Below are 26,565 nucleotides of genomic sequence, written 5' to 3'. Positions count from 1 at the left end.
ATGTGCTTAATCTTAATGCTCAACTTGCAACTTTATTTGTAATGTACCTTTATAGGATGTTTCTTTGCCTAATAGCCTTATATTCTTGGCTCTTGATATACACCAACAACATTGATACTATTAACTCATGCAACTTTATGGAGAGCTTATTAATTTTTGACCCGAAGCTCAACCCTAACTCCCGAGTTTATAATAATCTATTTTTCGGCCCAATTTCTAGCACAACCCTTCATCAGCTCTATTACTTTATGTACATTGACTTACAAAAATTATTCCAAGTTCCTACCATTTGATTTGTGGATTATGCCCATCAAAATTTACGCACAAAATAATGAGAAAAGTATTTCTTACCAACCAAAGTGGGTCCTCAATCCTAAATCTTGTTCATGTAATTTGTATAGCCACCATTGACCCTAAATACATACTAATAGAAAAATCTAAAGTGGGAAAAAGAGAAGAAGGATCAATTGTTCTATTAATATGACCAAATTGTCAATTCTTCTATTATCTTTCCACTTATGAAAAGTATACTCTCTTTCACTATCCTTCCATTATTCTCATGTCAACTTTCTTTTCACTTTTTTTCCACCATCAAATATAACAAGAAAAATCATAACACCCATCAAAATTTTATTTCTTAATTCCATAATTTATTTTATATATCACATACTATATAATATACACCAATTAATACATAATATATCACACTTCTACAAATTTACAATAACATACATATAAAGTTACAAGAATAATATGAAAATTAGTTAAGACATGAAAATAAGAGGTGGAATATGGTGTAAAATGGTGTTTTCTATCATCTCTCTTCTGGGGTTGGCTTGCATCTTGTACTTCATCTTAAACCGTTCAGTTGAATCACCAAAGCATCAGACGGTGGATGTTTACTTTAATTCGACGGCTGAGATTGCTCGAACTGATGATGATTATATCTGCGCCACACTGGATTGGTGGCCTTCTGATAAGTGTGACTATGATTCTTGTAGTTGGGGTGAAACTTCTCTTCTCAATCTGGTATTCTTTTTTACCTTTTTTCTTCATCTATCATTGTTATGATTATGTTGTGGTGAATGAATACATGAAGTATAGTGTTTTTGTATACTTCTATTCTCTATATACAAGTTTTGCATTCATGTATTCATAACCCGATACTAAACTTACCTGGATTATAATACTCTCTTCGTTTTCAAATAAAAGTCTCATTTGCCTTTTGCATACATGCTTGAGACATAAACACTTAAAATCTAGAATAGTTGATAACAGGATCAAAATTGATTAAAGAAAACTTAAAAACAAAAAATTATAGATACAAATAGTATGAACCGAATTTAAAAAGTATGGCTAAAGCGATACATAAGGATGATTGGATGAGAGAATAGTAGACTAGTAGTACAACACTATTTGTCATTTATCAACTTTATTTAAGAATTATTTGTTTTAACAAAATAAGCATTAAAGCATCAAGGAATAAGTTTGCACTACAGTATATTATTAGCTTTATTTTCCATTTGAAATTCACATTGGTTGGTCCATTAAATGAGGCCAACAATACGAACGTGGAAAATGACTTCCATCCATTGAGGAGAAACAAACTAAATTTCTTCCTCACAAACACAAAAGTTTTCAAAGATTATGTCAAAAATACTCATTTGGGAAAATTTTCCCTTCTTTTTTATTGGGGATGAACAGCTGATAAATTATTTATGAGAGAATGAGTTGAATTGTATCACAATAATATATTTTTCTATATTCCTAACAACAGCCCTTTTAAAAAATTACTCGTAATGTGCATCCATAAGTACACTTTAACTTAAATAGAACGGTACGTACACCCATATTGGCAAATGAAGGACAAAGGCCTCACGTAATCGAACATACTAACAGGAGCACCATTTTCAATACTTATTAGGTGGGTAAAATACTTTGCTTTGTTTATGTAAACAATACATAATCATTTCAATAAAAATGGGAAATCATGACCACTTGAGTTTGCTATGTGCTTTGTATATGGCCTGCCCTATATGCAATGACTATGATGAAGCACGCTGATTATTACAACTTGTGACAAAAGGAATACGCAATTATATATTTATATTACTATCAATGATAATCAAATGACTAGCTAGGCAAATTGGATTAAAAACTACAAGTAAATGATTTCAGTTTTCACTTTTTTTCTAATTGCATTTATCTTTTTTTTTGTACAAAAAAAAAAAGAAAAAGAAGATAAAAAAGAAGATAAATGCATTTATCTTTGAAGAATTTAATTATCTACTCGCTTTCTCATGGGATAAGCCATTCTATAATCTTTCCAATTAGCCTAACAACTTTAGCCCGAGCCCAAATAGGTTAGGTTGATCGAGCGGGGGTGGCCAGGTGGGTCACTGGGTCATGGGATAAGTCTTTGAGTTATGTTCATGCATGAACAAGCCGGCCGGGTTAGATTTGACAAAATTATAGGCCTACCTATACTAGCCCAACCCAATTACATGGTCCAAATCTAGGCTCAATCCAACTTATTAGCCTACCTTTGAACTGGGCCAAGCCCACCTTTACTAACAGTAGTTGATTAATTCTTAAGCATGGTACCCAAACTTTGGATCAAAGAATGCACACGTATTTCATTTGAGGTTTCACTGATTTCTTCTAATATGTGTCTTTGCTAATTGTAGGATCTGAACGACACAATTTTGTCAAATGCTGTAAAGGGTAAGCTCGGTGCTCTACGCTGTACTAATCTCCAGCATATGGATATATGTAATAATGTTTTCATAAGATTTATGTGATCGTCGTGGTATTGCAGCATTTTCTCCCCTGAAAATCAGAATGGGCGGAACATTACAGGATAGGCTAATCTACCAAACAAACGAGCAACAACCCTGTAACCCATTCATCAAAGACTCCTCTCAATTTCTTGGTTTCTCACAAGGCTGTTTGCCCATGGCGCGATGGGATGACCTTAACAGATTCTTCAAAGAGACGGGGTATGTACTAGTTTATTAACAAATTTCCTTGCCAACAATACATATCTAAACAAATGCATCTTTCGAGCCTTCTACAAAACTTGATCAAAATCCAAGTAAAAATTTCCGATGTCTTAAAAGGTTATATGGCATTTGTATGACTAGGGCTGTGGTCACTTTCGGGTTGAATGCACTGACAGGAAGAACTATAAACCCAGATGGGTCAACAAAAGGAGCTTGGGATCCCAGCAATGCTGAATCACTTATAAGATACACAGTTAACAAGGGATACAGTATCTATGGATGGGAACTTGGTAAGGTGCTCTAAGTAAGAATTGCTCACAAGATTTCAAGCGAATCAAAGTACTCGTTCCAAAATTATGACATATTGTTAATGTTCTGAACTATTGATAGGAAATGAACTCAGTGCAAGGGGAATAGGTGCAAGAGTAACAGCTCACCAGTATGCTTCAGATGTAAAAATCCTGCAAAATCTGATTGAAAAGGTGTATGTAGGCTCTGAGACAAAGCCTCTTATACTTGGCCCTGGAGGATTTTTTGATGCTACATGGTTCGCAGAGTTTATTGGCAAAACAACCAAGTCTCTCCAAGCAATCACCCACCATGTCTACAATCTTGGTGCAGGTAAAGTGGTAAACCACTCATTCTCTCAAAATCATCTGACTCGTAATATTAAGGAAATCAGCACAACCTACCAGAAACAGTCTCCCTATCAGATCAACTGGCAAAGTATTAGTATAACAAATAAGGCATTACAGCTATGTACATCTTGACCAGTAGGACTAACATGAAAATAATAATTGTATACTCTGGAAGAAGGTAGGACTTTATAGGTAATTCGATAGCAAATATAACCTTACCGTGAACCCTTTTTTTTTTTTTTATTTGCAGGTGACTACAATGGCCTTGTGGGTAATATATTAGATCCATCCCACCTCAACGGGGAAGCAAGAGTATTCAAAAAACTCCAACAGGACATAAGGAATTCAGGGACCTCAGCTGTTGCTTGGGTTGGTGAAGCAGGTGGTGCTTTTAACAGTGGTCGAAATCATGTTACAAATACTTTTGTGATGAGCTTCTGGTAAACATTCCACTCAATAAGCCACTGAAACTCAGCTTAATTTTCGATGAACCTTGGCTTAAGCTTCCAGGCTTTTAATAAACAAAAACAGGTACTTAGATCAGCTTGGACTGGCAGCAACATATAATACCAAAACTTATTGCAGACAAACTTTGATAGGTGGAAATTATGGGCTTCTCGATAGATCTAATTTTGTGCCAAACCCTGATTATTACAGGTACTCTAACAATAAGTTTTATAGCTATAATTGTTATGCAAGCAAAGCATATATTTTAAATTGTAGCAAATTTGTTTTATTACTGACTTGATAATATTTGTAGCGCTCTTCTTTGGCATCGTTTGATGGGAAAACAAGTTCTCTCTACAAGCGTTTCTGGGACGAGTAATTTACGAGCATACACTCATTGCTCAAAGCAATCTGTGAGTACTACCAATTCCCATATCAAGTTCTTATCTTATTACATAAGGATTTGAAAATTTTACACACAATATTTTAGCCACTTCAGTTAAAACAATAAGAAGCATTTCCTAAAACAATAATACTCGTATATCTTCTTGAACAAGGGAAAGAAAACTGTCACCCCTACTTCAAAAAGTATATGCCTAACTAAAGACATCCATAATTGAAACATTTAGCTTGAAATGGAAGGTTTAACTATACATTTAAAACTAGATCAAGTATATCATGTCATTCTTCCTCATTTTAAGGTTTTTTATGAATAAATTACATTGAAACTTTGAAAGGTGAAAATTCAGTAGAGGAAAGACAGGAAGTTGTATTTGACAAGGCTAAACTTGATCTGACATACCGTATTTATCCATTCAGCAAGGGATCACATTGCTCTTAATCAACCTTGACGCTGAGGCGACCCTTAGAGTCAACATATCTACAGAAACAGGCAGCATTTCAGCAGAAAACAGCGGACCATTTGCTAGGAAGTCCAAATTTGGTAAAATGCCAATATTTACTCAGAATATAAGAGAAGAGTACCACCTGACAGCCCCAGATAGAGACTTGAGCAGCAAAAAAATGCTCCTAAATGGGAGAGTTTTGACTGTTGAATCCTCCGGAGGCATCCCAACACTGAAACCTGCAATTGTACATATAAATGATCCGATAACTATAGCCCCATTTTCCATTGCATTTGTCCATATACCAAGCATTGTTTCAAACGTTTGTAAATAAAAATCGATACAAATCATTATAGATTACAAATACTAGGGAAACACAGCATAAATGTACCAAATTTAAATCAAATATCAAAGTGAAGCTTTATAGTCCTGAAACAGTCTCGTCTCAACTGTATTTGTTACAAATCCAAATCTGACTTTCATGCTGAAAAGCAAGGCAAGGGGTCAACAAAGTACTGAGGCAAGAAATCATATAGTAAATTGGAAACAATATGGTGAGTCATTCGAACTTGTACATAAGAAGAGCACTTGTAAACTAATAAACACAAAATGTTTCCAGTAATAGTATTAGATTATTAAGCCGCATATCTTATGCTCAACCTCAAGTTTTTTCACCAGAAAACTCAAAATAATCTACAGAAAATTTCAAAATTTATAAATAATGTCTCCTTGACTTTGAATTTCTGATATGGTATAAAAACAATCATGTTACATTGACTCAGCTAGCCATTGTTGGCACTTGTTGTAGTGCAGTGGGAACCACAGGTCTCCACGTCGTTCCTTCTGGGCTGTCCATCAGAGTAATTCCCACTGCAGCCAGTTCTTTCCTTATTGCATCTGACTTCTCATATTCTTTGTTCTTCCTTGATGTGTCTCTCTCTTCAATCTTTTGCTTAACTTCAGCTTCTGAGAGCTTGGCACGTTTCAAAGCCTTCTCTTTGAGCTGATGTAAAGCCTGCATCACCAAAAGTCGACATTAGTTAATGTTTTTCCAGGTTTTTTTGGCTGCATCGGATCTAAAAACATCAACAAAGTTTACCTCTGAGTAATTTGATGGCATCAACCCAAGAGCAGCCAGCACATTTCTGATTGCCTTCTCTAAGGCTACAAGTGATTCAATTCGCTGCTCACGCTTCTTTCCCTGTAGTGCAAAATGTTAAAAATTTATCAAAAAGCTGAAATTTTCCCTTCATGATACCAAACCAGAAAGACATTTCTTCCCATAACAGAATTATACTGGAGAATTGGATGGTAAAAAAGAATTGAGTAAAAGGATAACCACTCAAAAGAGCATCCATATATTTCCTGACCAAAGCAACCAAATGCACAGATCACAACTTTCAAATTATCATCAATTCATCACCCAGATTTATCCAAGCATTTCCCATTTACAATTCCCCTTTATTTATTTCAAGTTACATGATACATGACTATCATCTTTTACAGTTCAGAGAAGCAGATATCCATCTTTTTCAAGCAAAACCATCATTCCTATATTAAACCCCAGCAGATAGGTTAACAAAGCTCCAGCAAGTTGACTTAATTTGATTAACCAATATAGCAAAAAAAAAAACTTCCATGACTTGTTATTGAACACCCATAAAAGAACAAAATGACTTGGCAGACTCGACTTCATACTCACATCAGATGCTACGCCCCCCTTTTGATACAAGGAAGAGGAAAGAAAAGCAGGGGAGGAAGAAACAAGAAAGATAATCTCTGAACATTATATACAATACTATTCTTTTATTAGCTTGGGAAAATCCAATCTGGGGCAAAGTCATAATAGTTCAGCCCAGTAAATTAACATAATGGCCTCATATTTAACCTAGGTAAAGGAAAATTGGGATTAGTCAGAATTACATACCTTACGAGTATGAAGAAGATCATTCATGGTCTTCAACGGATCAGACAGTCCAGCAAGAACAACCGGAGTGAGGAGATCATCTGACATGGAATTCACAAAACTATTTTGGAAATCATTGATGCAACTTGCAATATCCTGGGGAATTGAGTTTTTTAAACTAGCCTTGTCATGCTCGCCCAGAAGAACTTGACTATCATATAATGTCTGCATAGAGATCACACTAGATATTAATAACAAAGCCAGTAGGAGCAACAGAACCACCTAAGTTTTGCCCATATCATAAGCATAAAACTACATCAAAAGTGCATAGAAAGGAACTAAAAAAGAGAAGCGGTAAGTAAAAGGGCATAAGAATTCATGCCATAATTTCAACATTCCATAATCATGCAAGGAGGACAGGCTATTTCCATTTACTTCATATAAAAGGAGTGAATTACTCCATATAAAAGGAGTGAAGGGCCCCAAGTTTATGTTAAGAGGGCATTATTAATTACCATATATAGAATTATTTGAAAGTGTCAAAAGATTAAAACAACATTTTCAAATAACAGTAATTATTGCCAGACATACCTGGTATATGTAGAAAATACGTTCTGATGCATACTCTAGTAAGGCATCAGAATAATTTATTGGAGAGCGATAGTGGGTTCCCATGAGGAAGAGTCTCAAGGCAAGTGGGTGATAAAGTTCTATAACCTGGTAAGACCAATAGCTTACTAGATTCAGTACAACAGCCAGAAACAGAAGGGTTATGAGCATGAGGTGAATAAAGATCACAATTCACAATAATTAGAACTGAAAATCTTATGCAGCTAAATCTTTGTACCTGCCGGATTGTGAAGAAGTTACCAAGAGATTTGGACATTTTTTCCGAATTTATAGTGACAAATCCATTATGTACCCAGTAGCTTATATTACTTTCACGACATGCAGCACAGCTCTGAACGATTTCGTTTTCATGGTGAGGAAACATAAGGTCCATCCCACCACCATGTATGTCAAAAGAGTAGCCCAGATATACAGCACTCATAGCACTGCATTCAATATGCCAACCAGGTCTTCCAGGACCCCATGGACTCTCCCAAAAGGGCTCTCCTTCTTTGGCAGACTGTAAAAATAGCATAGTTTTGTAAAAGGTCATATATCAAAAGCAGCCAAACAGCACAGCAAAGTAAAACTAAATGTTACCACCTTCATCAACAAGAAACAGTCAAAAACCAGCTTCTGCATGCATCTTTTTAAGGGAGATAAAAGTACAATTAAAATATTTTGCACTCTTTTAGATGTGAACAGTGAGAAGTATAAGACAAGAATAAGAAGACATTGATGCAACAAGGCTCAGATAAAAAGAATCACATACGACACTATGGCTAGATATCCTCAAAAGTCTAGGCATGGTATACTTTGAAGTGTACAAGTATCATGTTATATCCAATATTGAGGTGTTTATATATTATACCAATTAATTCCCAATAGGTATTAGAATTGATGTAGAATATAGGAGAGAACAAAACACAACACAAGGAACAGAACACGTAAGCTACTACAGAGTACAGACTCACTTCACTCTCCAATTCTATCTGATACAATTAAGTGGTTACACACTTACACTTCCCTTTTATTAAAACCAAGGAAATGATTGGAAATTCAGAGAGAGAAATGGAAAAGGTGAAATCTTGAAAGAGGAAAAAAAAAAGTTTAAAAATAAATACAGGGTCCAAAAGAATAAATACATCAATACAGGAATAAAAACGGAAAAGAAATGATTTTTTTTAAAAATTGTAGAACGCAAATCAAAATGAAAAAAGGTGAAGTCTAAAGTGTAACCATAATCCAATATAGGAAAGCATAATCATTGATATGAATTGGGGGAAGTAGTAACAACCTAGATACAACTAGAGCTGTCAATTCGAGTAAACGGGTTGGGTTTGGGTCGGGTAAGAGTGGGTCGGGTCAACTCGGGTCGGGTCGATTCGGATTAATTTCATAACCTATGCGGGTCGGGTTTGGGTTGAGTCATGCTTAAGTCGGGTCACGTCGGGTCATACTTCTTATCGGGTTTGGGTCGGGTTTACTTCGGGTTAATAACAAGTCCGGTGAACAATAGGTCGAGTTTCATTCGGGTTTTCACGGGTTAGGGTAATTCTCGAGTTCGAGCCGGGTTCGGTTCAAGTCAATAATTTGCGGGTTAGAACCAGGTCGGGTCATTCTCGGGTTTGAATCGGGTTCGGTTCAAGTCAATAATTTACGGATTATAATCAGGTCGGGTCATTTTCAAGTCGGGTCATTCTTGGGTTCAAGTCAGATTCGGTTCAAGTCAATAATTTGCGGGTTATAATCAGGTTGGGTCATTTCCAAGTCGGGTCATTCTCGATCGGATTCAAGTCGGGTTATGTTCAAGTCAATAACTTGCAGGTTACAATCAGGTCGGGTCATTTCCAAGTCAGGACATATTCGGGTTCAATTAACTATTAATAGATAATTATCATTTTTATCAAGCTAATTATTTCCTTTAACTATAATATATATGGCAATATACTAGAGATATATATTCTATAATTTAGGAAGATAATTACCTCCTTTGACCATACAACAAATATATACTATATTTAACTCTAAAATTTGAGGATGATGCTCCTTTCTTTTGCGGGACTGACTTGGTCACCCTAGAAAAAATGCTTTGATCAACAATAATAAAGTGGTCTAAATTGCATTTAAGGTGATTTGAAATCGAGTCAGGAACAATTTGGGCTGAATTTAGGTCGGGTTAATAACAAGTTGTGTTAATTTCGAGACAGGTTAGTAACAGATCGGATTGAATTTTTTGGTTGGGTAAGTAATAGGTCTTCTAAATTCTGGTCGGGTCAATAACAAGTCGGGTTGAATTAGGATCAGGTCAATAACAAGTTTGGTTGAATTCGGAACGGGTTTGTAACATGTAGGGTTAAATTCGGGTCGAGATAGGAAGGGGTCGGGTTGAATTCAGGTTAGGTAAGTAACAAGTCAGGTTAAATTCGGGCTTTGACGGGTTAAAACGGGTTTGGGTCAATTTCAGTTCAAGTCAAGTTCGGTGCAAGTTAATTAAATTGGTCGTAGTAAACCAGTAAATCGGTGCAAGTTATAAACAGGTAAATTGGTCGTTTAAAGGCAAATTGGATGGTTCCACCCACCCAATTGGACTCCCGGAGAATATTAGGGACCATAATAAACATTTCTACAATTTTTATACCCGGCGAAAAAAGTCAAAAAATTCAAAAATTGAAGGCTAATATACAACTGTATAAGAAATTATGGAGTCTTCGGGGCCTGGAGTATTCTAAGGAATACACCTCGGGGTCATATAATGTCGTTTGGAACCATATGTAATCATTATTTGTTGTCATAAATGTTCGTGGTAGGCTTGAGTTAATGAAACCAGTGCAAATAGTAAATCGATATATTGGTCGTTTAAAGGCAAATTGGATGGTTCCACCCACCCAATTGGACTCTCGGAGGATATTAGGGACCATGATAAATATTTCGGAAATTATTAGTTTCGAGCGAAAAAAAGTCAAAAAGTTCTAAAATGAAGGCTAATATACACGCTTTTTGAGAAATTTTTAGGAATCAGGGCCCGGTGTTGAAAAGTCTTGAAATTATAGGGGATACATCTCGGGTTCATATAATGCCGTTTAGAACCATATATGATCATTATTTGTTGTTATAAATGTTCGAGGTAGGCTTGAGTTGATGAAATCGGTGCAAGTTGTAAACCGGTAAATTTGTAGTTTAAAGGCAAATTGGATGGTTCCACCCACCCAATGGGACTCTCGAATGATATTAGGGACCATGGTAAACATTTCAACAATTTTTATTTTCGGGCGAAAAAAAGTCTATAATTTCAAAATTAAAGGCTGATATCCACGGTTTTTGAGAAATTTTTTAGGATTCGGGGATCGGTGACGAAAAGTCTTGAAATTCTAGGGGATACATCTCAGGATCATATAATGTCGTTTGGAACCATATTTGATCATTATTTGTTTTCATATATGTTCCGAGGTAGGCTTGAATTAATGAAATCGGTGCAAGTTATAAACCGGTAAATAGGTCGTTTTAAGGCAAATTAGATGATTCCACCCACCCAATTGGAATCCAAAAATGTATTAGGGATCATGGTAAACATTTCGGCAATTTTTATTTTCAAGCGAAAAAAAGTCTAAAATTTCCTAAATTGAAGGAATGTCCACGCTTTTTGAGAAATTTTGGAGGTTTCAGGGTCCAATTTCGCACAGTCTTGAGTTTTTGGGAATACATTTGGGGTCATATAATGCCGTTTGAAATCATATATGATCATTATATGTTGTCATAGATGATCGTGGTAAGCTTGAGTTAATGAAATCGATGCAAGTTGTAAACAGTAATTGCTCGTTTAAAGGCAAATTGGATGGTTCTACCTACCCAATTGGTCCTGGAGGGTATTAGGGATCATGGTAAAAATTTTGGTAATTTTTATTTTCGTGCGAAAAAAAGTCAAAAAATTCCAAAATTGAATGTTAATATCCATGCTTTTTGAGAAATTTCGAAGCTTTAGGGCTCGGTGTCGAAAAGACATGAGATTTTAGAGGATATCTCGGGGTCATATAATGCCTTTTGGGATCATAAATAATCATTATATTTTGTCATAAATGTTCGAGGTAGTCTTGAGTTTATGAAATCGGTGCAAGCTTAAACTGGTAAATTGTCTGTTTAAATGCAAATTGCATGGTTCTACCCACCCAATTGGACTCTCGGAGGGTATTAGGGAACATGGTAAATATTTCAACAATTTTTATTTACGGGCGAAAAAAATAAAAAAAATCCAAAAGTGAAGGCTAATATCCACACTTTTTGAGAAATTTGTGAGATTTCTGTGCCCTATGTCGAAAAGGTTTGAGATTTTAGGAGATACATCTCGGGGTCATATAATGTTGGTTAGAACCATATAATATCATTATATGTTGTCATAAATGCACGTGGTAGGCTTGAATTAATGAAATCGGTGCAAGTTATAAATCAGTAAATTGGCTGTTAAAAGGCAAATTGGATGGTTCCACCCACCCAATTAGGCTCCATAGGCTATTAATAACCATGGTAAATATTTTGACAATTTTTTTTTTTAGGCGAAAAAATCAATAAATTCCAAAATTGAATGTTAATATCAACACTTTTTGAGAAATTTTGAAGGTTTCGGGTCACGGTGTCGAAAAGTCTTGAAATTCTAGGGGATATATCTCAGGATCATATAATGTCGTTTGGAACCATATATGATCATTATTTGTTGTCATAAATATTCGTGGTAGGCTTGAATAAATGATATCAGTGCAAGTTTTAAACCGGTAAATTAGTTGTTTAAAGGCAAATTGGATGGTTGCACCCACCCAATTAGAAACATGGAGGGTATTAGGGATCATGGTAAACATTTCGGCATTTTTTAAATCCAGGCAAAAAAAAAGTCAAAAAATTCCAAAATTGAAGACTAATATTTACGCTTTTTTTAGAAAATTTGAATGTTTTGAGGCCCGGTGTCGCAGTCTTGAGATTTTAAGGAATACATTTGGGTGTCATATAATGCCGTTTGAAATCATATATGATCATTTTATGTGGTCATAGATGTTCAAGGTAGGCTTGAGTTGGTGCAAATTGTAAATCGGTAAATTTGCCATTTAAAGGCAAATTGTATGGTTCCAACCACCCAATAGAACTCTCGGATGGTATTAGGGATCATGGTAAACATTTCAGCAATTTTTATTTCCGGGCGAAAAAAAAGTCTATAATTTCAAAATTGAAGGCTTTTCAATATTCACGCTTTTTGAGAAATTTTTTAGGATTCGGGGCCCGGTGTCGAAAAGTCTTGAAATTGTAGGGGATACATCTCGGAGTCATATAATGTCGTTTGGAACCATATATGATCATTATTTGTTTTCATAAATGTTCCAAGGTAGGCTTGAATTAATGAAATCGATGCAAGTTATAAACCGGTAAATAGGTCATTTAAAGGCTAATTAAATGGTTCCACCCACCCAATTGGAATCCAAAAGGGTATTCAAGACCATGGTAAATATTTTGACAATTATTATTTCCGGGTGAAAAAAAGTCTAAAAATTCCAAAATTAAAGGCTAATATCAACGTTTTTTGAGATATTTTAGAGGTTTAGAGTCCCGATATTGAAAAGCCTTAGAGATTCTAGGGAATACATCAAGGGGTCATATTATGTCGTTTGGAACCATAGATATATGATCATTATTTGTTGTCATAAATGTTTGTGATAGACTTAAGTTGTCATAAATGCAAATTGGATGGTTCCACCTACCCAATTGGACTACTGGAGGGTATTAGGGATCATGGTAAACATTTCGGCAATTTTTATTTTCGGGCGAAAAAAGTTCAAAACTTTCTTAAAATTTCCGGGTGAAAAATAAGTCAAAAAATTCGAAAATTATAGGCTAATATCAACGCTTTTTGAGAAATTTTGGAGATTTCGTGGACCGCTGTCAAAAATCCTTGAGATGTTAGGGGATAAATCTCGGAATTATATAATACCGCTCAGAAGAGTCAGAACCATATATGATTATTATATATTGTCATAAATGTTCGTGGTAGGCTTGAGTTTATGAAATCGGTGCAAGATGAAACCGGTAAATTGGCTGTTAAAATGCAAATTGGATGGTTTAACCCACCCAATTGGACTCCTTAAGGATATTAGGGACCATGGTAAACATTTCAGCAATTTTTATTTTCAGGCGAAAAAAGTCAAAAAATTCCAAAATAGAAGGCTTATATCCACGCTTTTTGGGAAATTTTGGATGTTTCGGGCCTGGTGTTGAAAAGCCTTTGAGATTTTATGGGTTATATCTTAGGTTCATATAATGTCGTCTGAAACCATAAATGATCATTAAATGGTGTCATAAATGTTCGTGGAAAACTTAAATTAATGAAATCGTTGCACTTTGTAAAAAAGAAAAATTGGCTAAAGGCAAATTGGATTGTTCCACCCACCCAATAGGACTCCCGGAGGGTATTAAGGCCTACAATAAACATTTCGGCAATTTTTATTTCCGGGCGAAAAAAGTCAAAATATTCCAAAATTGAAGGCTAATATCCACGTTTTTTTTAAAAATTTTGGAGGTTTCAGGGCCCATTGTTAAACAGCATTGAGATTATAAGGGATACATCTCGGGGTCATACAATGCCGTTTGGAACCATATATAATCATTATATGTTGTCATAAATGTTCGTAGTGGGCTTAAATTACAGAAATCGGTGCAAGTTGTGAATCGGTAAATATGCCATTTAAAGACAAATTGGATGGTTCCGCCTACCCAATTGGAAAAAGCCAAAAAAATTCCAAAATTGAAGGTTATAATATCCATGCTTTTTGAGAAATTTCGAAGGTTTAAGGGCCCGGTGTCGAAAAGAAATGAGATTTTAGGGATACATCTCGGGGTAATATAATACCTTTTGGGACCATAAACAATCATTATACGTTGTCATAAATGTTCGTGGTAGGCTTGAGTTAATGAAATCAGTGCAAATTGTAAACTCGTAAATTGGTCGTTTAAAGGTAAATTGGATGGTTTCACTCACCCAATTGGACTCCTGGAGGATATTAGGGAACATGGTAAATATTTCTGCAATTTTTATTAACGGGCGAAAAAAAGTAAAAAAAATCCAAAAGTGAAGGCTAATATCCACGCTTTTGAAGAAATTTTGGAGGTTTCGGAGCCCGGTGTTGAAAAGAGTTGAGATTTTAGGGGATACGTCTCAAGGTTATTGGAAACATATAAGATCATTATATACTGTCATAAATGTTCGTGGTAGGCTTGACTAAAGGAAATCGGTGCAAGTTGTAAATCAGTAAATTGGTTGGTTAAAGGTAAATTGGATGGTTCCACCCACCCAATTGGACTCTAGCGGCTATTGGAAACCATGGTAAACATTTCGGCATTTTTTACTTGCAAGCGAAAAAAAATCAAAAAATTCCAAAATTGCATGCCAATTATCAACACTTTTTGAGAAATTTTGAAGGTTTTGGGGATCGGTGTCAAAAAGTCTTGAAATTCTAGGGGATAAATATCGGGGTCATCTATTGCCTTTTGGAACCATATATGATCATTATTTGTTGTCATAAATGTTCGTGGTAGGTTTGAATTAATAAAATCCGTGCAAGTTGTAAATCGTGAATTAAATTGGCCGTTTAAAGGCATATTGGATGGTTCCACCGACCCAATTGGACTCCCGGAGGGTATTAAGGACCGAGAAAAACATTTCGGCAATTTTTATATCCGGGCGAAAAAAAAAGTCAAAAAATTCCAAAATTGAAGGCTAGTATCCACGCATTTTGAGAAATTTCGATGTTTTGAGGCCCGGTGTCGAAAAGCATTGAGATTTTAGGGGATACATCTCGGGGTCATAGAATGCCTTTTGGGACCATAAATGATCATTAAATGTTGTCATAAATGTTCGTGTTAGGCTTGAGTTAATGAAATCGATGCAAATTATAAACCGGTAAATTGGTCGTTTAAAGGCAAATTGGATGGTTCCACGTACCCAATTGACCTCTCGGAGGTTATTAGGGAACACGGTAAATATTTCAGTAGTTTTTATTTAAGGGCGAAAAAAAGACAAAATATTCCAAAATTGAAGGCTAATATACACGTTTTTTTTAGAAATTTTGGAGGTTTTGGGGCCCGTTGTCGAAACGTATTGAGATTATATGGAATACATCTCGGGGAACCATATATAATCATTATATGTTGTCATAAATGTTCATAGTAGGCTTGAGTTACTGAAATCAGCGCAAGTTGTTAATTAATAAATTTGCCATTTAAGGAAAATTGAATGGTTCCACCTACCCAATTCGACTCCGGGGGGTATTCGGGACCATGGTAAACATTTCGGTTATTTTTTTATTCCGTGCGAAAAAAAAGTCAAAAAAATTCCAAAATTGAAGGTTAATATCCATGTTTTTTTGAGAAATTTCGAAGGTTTCAGTGTCCGGTGTCGAAAAGAAATGAGATTTTAGGGGATACATCTCGGGGTAATATAATCATGGAAAAAAATCGCGGTCGCGTTTGCGGTAACGGACACGTTGCCGCGAAAGCGGCTTGTAGCGGTCAAATAAAACGGATCGCGGATTTCGCGGCGCGATTTTTTTCAAAAACTTCACATAAGCCATTTTTTGAGCTTTTAAATTCATTTTTTTTTACAATTCACTATTTTTCCAAAAGTACTTTAAATACAGCCCAATAAACGGACCATGGTAAACATTTCGTCAATTTTTATTTCCGGGCAAAAAAAGTAAAAAAAAATTCCAAAATTGAAGGCTAATATCCACGTTTTTTTTGGAAAGCTTGGAGGTTTCGGGGTCCGGTGTCGAAAAGCCTTAAAATTTTAGGAGTTATATCTCGGGTTCATATAATGCCAATTGAAACCATATATGATCATCAAATGTTGTCATAAATGTTCGTGGTAAACTTAAATTAATGAAATCGGTGCACTTTGTAAACTGGTAATTTGGCTGTTTAAAGGCAAATTGGATGGTTCCACACACCTTATTGGACTCCCGGGCGGTTCTAGGGAATTTCGTAAACATTTCGGCAATTTTTATTTACGGACAAAAAAAAGTCAAAAAATTCCAAAACTGAAGGCTATTTTTTGAGAAATTTACGAGGTTTCGGAGCTCGGTGTCGAAAAGTCTTGAGATTTTAGGGGAAACATCTGAGAGTCATATAATGTTGTTTGGAACCAACGTTACATGGAACGCGGGACGTTCCGGAACTTGGTACGGGAACGAGAACGTGGAACGTAGCCTTTAAAGTTCCCGGAACGTATGGTCGTTTATTTTAATAGTGTTTTTTAAATTTTATAACTGATATTTACCATAAATAAATACACATACAAAAAAAAAAAAAAAAGATAAAGGTGGAAATTGTAATTAATTAGTGGTATTGATTCCGTGTAGGCAATTTAAATTTAGTACAGTGATTACAGGCATTCTAGGCAATTTAATACCACGTAAATAGAAAGAAAAGGGGACATAGGGGTCCACAATAGTACTGTGTAGGCAATTTTTTAAAAAAAAAGAAAGAAAAGGGAACATGGGGTCCACAATCTTGCTCTAGACTTATTTATTTACACGTTTCTTCATCTCCCTCCTCCATAAATGAAAACTTTTTTTTTTGAAACACCATTGACGAAACCTTTAAAGTGTTTTAAGCTTTCAATTAAACATGAAATTATAAACAAATAATAACCCAATTGTCACTCAAGATTGCATCCTAGATCTTACTACAATCGGGTTCACCGTCATCGAGGAACCAGAACGCTAACCACCGCGAAACAGAACGCGTCAGATTCGCGTTTCGGTACGGACGTTCTAGTACGGGGAACGCTATACCGTCCCGCGTTACGGGTAACACTGTTTGGTTACATATATGATTATTATATGTTGTCATAAATGTTCGTGGTAGGCTTGATTTAATGAAATCGATGAAGTTGTAAACCGATAAATTGGCCGTTTAAAGGCAAATTGGATGGTTCCACCCACCATTTGGACTCACGGAGGATATTAGGGACCATGGTAAACATTTAGGAAATTTTTATATCCGAGCGAAAAAAAGTCAAAAAATTCCAAAATTGAAGACTAATATACACACATTTTTCGTAATTTTGATGGTTTTAGAGCCTGATGACGAAATTTCAAGAATTTATAGGGAATACATCTCGAGATCATATAATGTTGTTTAGATTTATATATGAGCATTATATGTTGTCATAAATGTTCAGGACAGACTTGAATTAATGAAATCGGTAAATTTGTCATTTAAAGGCAAATTGAATGTTTCCACCAATGTTACATGGTACGGGGTTCGATTCGAAACGTGGTACGGAAACGGATACGTGAAACTTTACTTTTAGTGAATCCGGAACGATTGGGTACGAAATAAATAATTAATATTATATTTTTAAGTAATTTTTTATTAACCAATAAAGGATAAGAACAGAATATATTTTAAGATTTTATTTTTAAAAAAATTTTATTTTATAATTATTAATTAAATTTAAGGCTTTTTGGCCTAATTGACAGCCGCAGTGATCCAGTCCTATAAAATTCGAATTTCACTAAAAAATAATATTAAAGTACACTACACAGCTGTATAATACGGAGTACTAAATTAAAAGGTAAGACAAGAGGTCTAGAAAAGTACAGGTGGGGTTGTTTAGGCTCACTCACTATCCCCACCTACCCAAAAGAAGATTATTTAAAAAAAAAAACCCTGCCAGCTGAGAACCCATTATCTCTCACCTGCACAATTAGTTTCTCTCTCCTATTTCAAGAACTCTATCAATTTTAATGGAGATTTCTCCATTTTTTCCCTTTCTTTTTCCCTTAAAAAGCTATGAAATCGGTTTGTGGACTCCGGCGACCCGAATCGCGACCTCCAGCGACCTGAGTCGCGTTTGTACCGTGTTCCGATACGAATGAACGAGATCGCGGTTCGGGCCAACGTACCGCGAACCTTGTAACCCTGGTTTCCACCCACCCAATGGGACTTCCGGAGGGTATAAGAGACCACGGTAAACATTACGGCAATTTTTATTTTCGAGCGAAAAAAAGTCAAAATATTCCAAAATTGAAGGCTAATATCCACGCTTTTTGAGAAATTTTGGAGGTTTCGGGGCCCGTTGTTGAAAAGCATAGAGATTATAAGGGATAAATCTCGGGGTCATACAACGCCGTTTGACCATATATGATCATTATATGTTGTCAAATGTTTGTAGTAGTCTTGAATTACTAAAATCGGTGCAAGTTTTTAATCGGTAAATTTGCAATTTAAAGGCAAATTGCATGGTTCCACCAGGTATTAGGGAGTAGGGACCATGGTAAACATTTCGATAATTTTTATTTCCGTGCGAAAAAAAGTCAAAAAATTCCAAAATTAAAGGTTAATATTCATGCTTTTTGAGAAATTTCGAAGGTTTAGGGCCCGATGTCGAAAAGACATGAGATTTTAGGGGATACATCTTGGGATCATATAATGCCTTTTGGGACCATAAATGATCATTATATGTTGTCATAAATGTTCGTGGTAGGCTTGAGTTGATGAAATCAGTGCAAGTTGTAAATTGGATTGTTTCACACACCGAATTGGACTCCCATAGGGTATTAGGGAACATGGTAAATATTTCGGCAATTTTTATTTAAGGGCGAAAAAAGACAAAAAAAAATCCAAAAGTGAAAGATAATATCCACGTTTTTTGAGAAATTTTAGAGGTTTCGAAGCCCGGTGTCGAAAAGGCTTAAGATTTTAGGGGATACATCTCGGGGTCATATAATGTAGGTTGGAACCATATAAGATCATTATACGTTGTCATAAATTTTCGTGGTATGCTTGAATTAATGAAATCGGTGCAAGTTGTAAATCAGTAAATTGGTTGTTTAAAGACAAATTGGAAGGTTCCACCCACCTAATTGGACTCCGGAGGCTATTGGTAACCATGGTAAATATTTTGGCAATTTTTATTTTCGGGCGAAAAAATTCAAAAAAAATTCAAAATTGAATGCTAATATCAACTTTTTATGAGAAATTTTGAAGGTTTCGGGGATCGATGTTGAAAAGTCTTGAAATTCTATGGGATATATCTCGGGGTCATATAATGTCGTTTGGAACCATATATGATCATTATTTGTTTTCATAAATGTTCATGGTAGGCTTGGATTAATGATATCGGTGCAAGTTGTAAACCGGTAAATTGGTCGTTTAAAGGCAAATTGGATGGTTGCACCCACCCAATTGGACCCCAGAGGATATTAGGGATCATGGTAAACATATCGACAACTTTTATATCCGGGCGAAAAAAAAGTCAAAAAATTCAAAAATTGAAGGCCAATATCCACGATTTTTGAGAAATTTCGAATGTTTTGAGGCCCGGTGTCGAAAAGCATTGAGATTTTAGGGGATACATCTCGGGGTCATATATTGCCGTTTAGAACCAAATATGATCATTATATGTTGACATAAATGTTCGTGGTATGCTTGAGTTAATGAAATCGGTACAATTTGTAAACCGGTAAAATGGTCGTTTAAAGGTAACTTGGATAGTTCCACCGACCCAATAGGACTCTCGACATGTATTATTGACCACGGTAAACCTTCGCGATTTTTATTTCCAGGCGAAAAATAAGTCAAAAAATACGAAAATTAAAGGCAAATATTAGTGGTTTTTAAGAAATTTTGGAGGTTTCGTGGACCCGTGTCGAAAATCCTTGAGTACTAGGAGATAATCTTGAGATTATATACTACCGTTAGTAACCATATATGATTATTATATGTTGTCATAAATATTCGTGGTAGGCTTGAGTTTATGAAATCGGTGCAAGTTGAAACTAGTAAATTGGTTGTTTAAAGGCAAATTAGATGGTTCCACCCCCCAATTAGACTCCCGGAGGATATTAGGGACCATGGTAAACATTTCGGCAATTTTTATTTCCGGACGAAAAAAAGTCAAAAAATTCCAAAATTGAAGGCTAATATCCACGGTTTTTTTGGAAATCTTGGAGGTTTCGGGGACCGATGTCAAAAAGCCTTTAAATTTTAGGGGTTATATCTCGGGGTCATACAATGCCGTTTGAAACCATATATGATCATTAAATGTTGTCATAAATGTTCGTGGTAAACTGAAATTAATCAAATCGTTTGTAAACTGGTAATTCGGCTATTTAAAAGCAAATTGGATGGTTCCACACACCTAATTGGACTCCCGAGGGGTATTAGGGAACATGGTAAACATTTCAGCAAGAAAAAATTCCAAAACTAAAGGCTATTATCCACGCTTTTTGAGAAAATTTGAAGGTTTAGGGGCCCGGTGTCGAAAAGTCTTGAGATTTTAGGGAATACATCTCGGGGTCATGTAATGTCGTTTGGACCCAATATGATCATTATGTGTTGTTATAAATGTTCGTGGTATGCGTGAGTTAATGAAATCGATGAAGTTGTAAACCAGTAAATATTTCCTCCGTACTATGTGCAACATTTTCTAAAAAGGGATGTTACACATTATCTGCAACAAACTAAAACTTTCCCCTTTTAGTAATTTTTTTTTACTTAAAATGACCAATGTACCCTTAGTTAGCTTTACTAACACATATTAAAAAAATTCTTAAAATTCCAAAATTTAAGGCTAATATCCACGCTTTTTGAGAACTTTTGGAGGTTTCGAGGCCGGGTGTCGAAAAAAATCCTTGAGATTGAAGGGGATACATCTTAGGGTCATATAATGTTGTTTGGAAATATATATGATCATTATATGTCGTCATTAATGTTCGTTGTAGGATTGAGTTAATGAAATCGGTAAATTGGCTGTGTAAAGGCAAATTTGATGGTTTCACCTACCCAATTAAACTTCCGGAGGGTATTAGCGATCATGGTAAACATTTCGGTAATTTTTATTTCCGTGCGTAAAAAAGTCAAAAATTTTAAAAATTAAAGGCTAATATCCACGTTTTTTTGAGAAATTTTAGAGGTTTCGGAGCCTGGTGTCGAAAAGACAGATTTTAAGGAATACATATCGGGGTCATATAATGTCGGTTGAAACCATATAAGTTCATTATATATTTTCATAAATGTTCGTGGTAAGCTTGAATTAATGAAATCGGTGCAAGTTGTAAATCGGTAAATTTGTTTTTTAAAGGCAAATTGAATGGTTCCACCAACCCAACTGGACTACTAGAGGATATTAGTGACCATGGTAAATATTTCGGCAATTTTTATTTTCGAACGAAAAAAAGTAAAAAAATTCCAAAATTAAATGCTAATATCAACACTTTTTGAGAAATTTTTGGGGCTCAAAAAGTCTTGAAATTCTAGGGGATACATCTCGAGGTCATATAATGCTGTTTGGAACCATATATGATCATTATTTGTTGTCATAAATTTTCGTGGTAGGATTGAATTAATAATATCGGTGCAAGTTGTAAACCGATAAATTGGTCGTTTAAAGGCAAATTGTATGGTTGTACCCACACAATTGGACACCGGGAGGGTATTAGGGAATATGGTAGATATTTCGTCAATTTTTATTTACGGGCGAAAAAAAATCCAAAAGTAAAGGCTAATATCCACGCTTTTTGAGAAATTTTGGAGGTTTCGGAACCCGGTGTCAAAAAGGCTTGAGATTTTAGGGGATACATCTCGGGGTCATATAATGTCGGTTGGAAACATATATAATCATTATACGTTGTCATAAATGTTCGTGGTAGGCTTGAGTTAAATCGGTAAATTGGTCGTTTAAAGGCAAATTGGATGTTTCCACCCACCCAATGGGACTCCCGGAGGGTATTAGGGCCCACGGTATACATTTCGGCAATTTTTATTTCTAGGTGAAAAAAAGTTAAAAAATTCAAAGATTAAAGGCTAATATCAGCGGGTTTTTTTAGAGATATTTTAGAGATTTAGAGCTGTCAATTCGGGTAAACAGGTCGGATTTGGGTCGGTAAGAGTGGATCGGGTCAATTCGGATTAATTCCATAACCTGTGTCGAGTTTGGGTTAGGTCATGCTTGAGTCGGGTTACGTCGGGTTATCTTATCGGGTTTGGGTCGGGTTTAGGTCGGGTTAGTAACAAGTCAGGTCATATTCGGGTTCAACTAATTATAAATAGATAATTATTATCATTTTTATCAAGTTAATTATTTCCTTTGACTATAATATATATGGCAATATACTAGGTAACTATAGTATATAATTTTAGGAAGATAATTAACTCCTTTGATCATACAACAAATATATATACTATATTGAACTCTTAAATTTGAGGATGATGATCCTTTCTTTTGCTAGCCTGGACCGACTTGGTCTCCCTACACAAAATGGTTCGATCAACAATAATAAGGTGGTCTAAATTGCATTTAAGGTGATTTGAAATCGGGTCCGGAATAATTTGGGTTGAATTTAGATCGGTCAATAACAAGTCGTGTTGATTTCGAGTCGGGATAGTAACATATCGAGTTGAATTTTTGGGTCGAGTTAATAATAGGTCTGGTAAAATTCGGGTCGGGTCAATAACAAGTCGGGTTGAATTTGGGTCTGGTTAATAACAAGTCGGGTTGATTTCGGGTCGGGTTTGTAACAGGTTGGGTTAAATTCGGGTCGGGTTAGGAACTAGTCGGGTTGAATTCAAGTCAGGTTAGAAACAAGTCGGGTTAAATTCGGATTTTGACGGGATAAAACGGGTTTGGGTTAATTTCGGTTCAAGTCGGGTTCGGTTCGGGTCAATAATTTACGGGTTACATTCGGGTCGGGTCATCTCCAGTTCATGTTCAGGTTCAGGTCTCACATACTCGTGTCAACTCGGGTCTAGGGTTGGTTTCATGTCGAATTTAGGTCATCATTTTATAGGGTTTAGAATTTAGATGGTTCGGTTAATAATCGGCTTTGAGTCGGTATTTCGGATCGGGTCAACTTTTGACAGCTCTAGATACAACCAAAGATGAATTCTGCTCCAATGATTTCCAGAAAAATATGGAAGGATAAAAAAAATCTTTCAAAAAAAAATAATAAAAAAAATCCTTACTTTCCATAATGCAAAATCAGCTGGATGTCTCTTTCTCGAGTCAATAGCTACTCGCTCACCAGCTCGATTGTCTTCCAATCTTCGTCCAGACAATTGTCCATAATCAGGGACCTTTGCCACCGAGAAGTAAACATCTCCATCCACACTGTAGGCAAAGCCATTATCAACAATCTGCCAAGAGAAAGACAGAATATAAAACAAAAAAAGAAGTAAAAGGAAGAACTTATTCTACAAAAATTTCAGGTCATCCAGAAAGTCCCTTCCCGAATTTGTGCAATATAGTCCTCAACATAAAACAATTTTATGTAAAAAGAATCTTTTCAGCCAACAACTATATATGGAATCACAACATGACCTTAAGAATGAGCATATCCTGATAAAATAATTCAAAAAAATACCTGCTTAATCATGTCTATAATTTGTGGTATGTGATCAGAGACACGTGGTTCTACAGATGGAGGCAAACAATGCAGATAGGCCATGTCTTGGAGGAATTCGTCACAAAAACGTTTGCTAAGAGATATTGGATTCTCCCCCAGTTCGTTAGCTCTGGCAATTATCTACAGAATTCGAAAATTCCATACTCAGGTATCCTGTCAGACAAGTATAAGACAGTCGGTACATGACATTCATATTAACTCAACTCAAGGCTAATATTACATTGAAGCACAAATATGTTGATTGCCTTGATGTGACAAAATTTGCCTTTAAGATAACTTGATCACAAACATATAGAGTTAAGAGAAAGTTTAGGATAGGTATATAGATCAAATTTACAATTATGACAGCCAAAAGGGAGGGTGTTCATTAGCACATGACATTGCAGCTTGTTAACTAACCTTGTCATCAACATCCGTAAAGTTGCGAACATAACAGACTTCATAACCTATATGCTTGAGATGCCTGCCAAACCATCAGATTAAACAGAAACAGCTCTAATCAGCTGACACAGTGATGATTAAAAACACACATAACCAGTTCAAATGTTCAGTTAATCTAACACTTTGTACATATTAGTAGTCATCCTGCCAACCTCCCATCTTCCTAGACCATAGAGACAGTTTTTTCAGTCTGCCAGTAAATTAAGTTCCCTAATCCATTAGAAAAGATATGAGAAAAACAGTTACATGAAAGTCTGATTACCACTCTAATTATAGAATATACCATCAAATTATGTAACCTTATCCATTCAACAAACCCAAATTTTTTGGTGAACTACAACAAAGCTTTGAACTTTCCATAATGAAACCAACAAGAACTAAACAAGAAATTCTCCATACATACATTATAAACAATTAACAATTTATACTCCCATCCAAACAAAACAAATTAACAAACAGGCATTTATATTGCAACAAACCATAAACTTAAACAACAACATAGAAACTTCACAGCAATAAAACCAAATCCACAACATTATAGTGCAGGACAACTAGCTTAGTTGGTTGAAGGGTACTCAAAACCTGGGATCAAATCCCGTCTACATCATTGCCCTTTGTGACTCTCTCTACACCCAATCAAAGATTACAACATTAAAAAGATCAAGAAAGAGGGAGAAAGAGTGAACCTGTAGAGAATATCAAAGGTAACATAAGCTCTAGCATGACCAATATGGCTGAAATCATAAGCAGTAACCCCACAAACATACATTCCCACTTTACCATCAATTTTAGGTTTAAACAATTCCTTTTGCCTGCTCATTGTATTATAAAGCCACAATTCTTTCTTGATTCCACCCTCTAATTTCTCGTTATTTGAATCAATAATCGAATTACTATTGGTATTTTGATCGTTAATTGAAGGGGTAGAACAGTATGAACGAACCCTTTTGTTGATTGCATAGTTTCTGGGGTGATTGGAGAATTGAGAACGGAATTGAAGTGGGGTTTTGGAGAGAGAAAGAGGGGTTAGATATGGCGGGAGGAAGGGTTTGCAGCACCTTGCTAGTGCTACCATTTTCGGCTATTTTGGAGATAATCTTGATGTGGTTTCGTCAATTTGGGTTTTATGTACCACCACTAACTAAAGGATGGTTGATTTTTGAGACCGGTGATTTAACATGTTCCACATTCGGTTTACCCTGTTTAAACCCTACTCCTCTAGTCTCGTATGCGTATTGCGTAGTACTTCTTTTGTTTCATAGTAGGCATGTTCTCTTCATCTTAATTTCATTTTAGTTTCTAATTTCCTCATCTCATAAAATGATTCATTTCAACTCTATTCATTTCAGTTCAGTTCAGCTCCAATCAGTTTAGTTCAGTAAATCAGAACAGGGCCTACGATTAGTCATGAATTTGAAATATAAATTAAAAGTAACAAGGTACACATAAGGTCAATGTGAGTGAACACATACATTTACAAACACAATAGGTGCATATGTCTACTCTTATATGTCCTATCATAAGTTCGTGCATGTCTTATACGAAGTACAAATTTGAGTTGTAGTTGCAAGAATAAGATTTTTTTTTTTTTTTTTTAATAAGAACAAACATAGGATGAATTCTAATATTAATCAACACAAGGGCACTAAGTGTAGCCCTAATCTACAATAATCTATACCATTTGTTATATGTCACCATTTTATTTATTGTTGTTCACTTCTAGTCTAGTTATAATGGTTTTTTTTTTTTGTTTTTTGAAAGAAAGTTATAATGGTTTATAACTTTGACAAAAACTCCCACTCTTTTAATGAGAAAATTGTTACAATACTTACAACTAAAACTGAATGGAGGAAGTACTTGACGATTTTATGCTCATATTGTCCATCAGGTTGTGTATAGTTTAGCTTGTTTAAGAAAATATTTGTTTATTTCAGTTATGATAAAATAAATCAACTAGATCGTTTCATTTAAATTTACTTATTATATCATTAAATATGTTTACGTCATTAATTTTTAAAAAACTATGGAAATTTGATATATGGGAAATACAGTTTGATACGAATTTATTGATAGCTCATTTGATTGAATCTTAAGAACTACTCTATATTTTACAAATAAGGTCAAAGTTTAATCTAATTAGATAAAATTTAATGAAAATTATTTGATTAGATTAGGTGAACTAAATATATTTTGCATCCAATTATGCTTATAACACAGTCACGTTTATGACATGTT

General features: G+C 35.3%; 2 protein-coding genes across 4 annotated transcripts; one reads left to right on the top strand and one right to left on the bottom strand.

Annotated features, from left to right (window-relative positions):
* The first annotated feature begins 536 nt into the window (after nucleotides 1-536).
* LOC145642484 (heparanase-like protein 3) lies at nucleotides 537-5,482 on the top strand. The gene is made up of 9 exons (XM_081693688.1): nucleotides 537-1,029; nucleotides 2,688-2,724; nucleotides 2,819-2,999; nucleotides 3,144-3,292; nucleotides 3,393-3,623; nucleotides 3,891-4,080; nucleotides 4,172-4,297; nucleotides 4,401-4,500; nucleotides 4,907-5,482. Exons 1-9 carry the CDS (start codon nucleotides 772-774, stop codon nucleotides 5,264-5,266), a joined length of 1,632 nt encoding a protein of 543 aa, XP_081549814.1. The 5' UTR covers nucleotides 537-771; the 3' UTR covers nucleotides 5,267-5,482.
* LOC145642483 (cysteine--tRNA ligase, chloroplastic/mitochondrial-like) lies at nucleotides 5,449-25,469 on the bottom strand. 3 transcript variants are annotated; one of them, XM_081693686.1, is made up of 9 exons: nucleotides 25,017-25,469; nucleotides 24,289-24,352; nucleotides 23,848-24,009; nucleotides 23,450-23,620; nucleotides 7,686-7,967; nucleotides 7,430-7,555; nucleotides 6,860-7,063; nucleotides 6,032-6,133; nucleotides 5,449-5,935 (listed from the first exon to the last, which is right to left on the bottom strand). In XM_081693686.1, exons 1-9 carry the CDS (start codon nucleotides 25,403-25,405, stop codon nucleotides 5,711-5,713), a joined length of 1,725 nt encoding a protein of 574 aa, XP_081549812.1. In that variant the 5' UTR covers nucleotides 25,406-25,469; the 3' UTR covers nucleotides 5,449-5,710. The 3 variants fall into 3 exon arrangements, with proteins under 3 accessions (XP_081549812.1, XP_081549811.1, XP_081549813.1); XM_081693685.1 differs by having other exon boundaries at nucleotides 5,449-5,947; nucleotides 25,017-25,468; XM_081693687.1 differs by lacking the exon at nucleotides 25,017-25,469 and having other exon boundaries at nucleotides 5,449-5,947; nucleotides 23,848-24,042; nucleotides 24,289-24,349.
* Nucleotides 25,470-26,565: the final 1,096 nt, after the last annotated feature.

Source organism: Chenopodium album, chromosome 8, assembly GCF_948465745.1.
Source record: "Chenopodium album chromosome 8, dcCheAlbu1.1, whole genome shotgun sequence".
Classification (NCBI taxonomy): Eukaryota; Viridiplantae; Streptophyta; class Magnoliopsida; order Caryophyllales; family Amaranthaceae; genus Chenopodium; species Chenopodium album.
The sequence above is the reverse complement of the archived record's forward strand: the minus strand, read 5'-3'. Positions and strand labels throughout refer to the sequence as shown.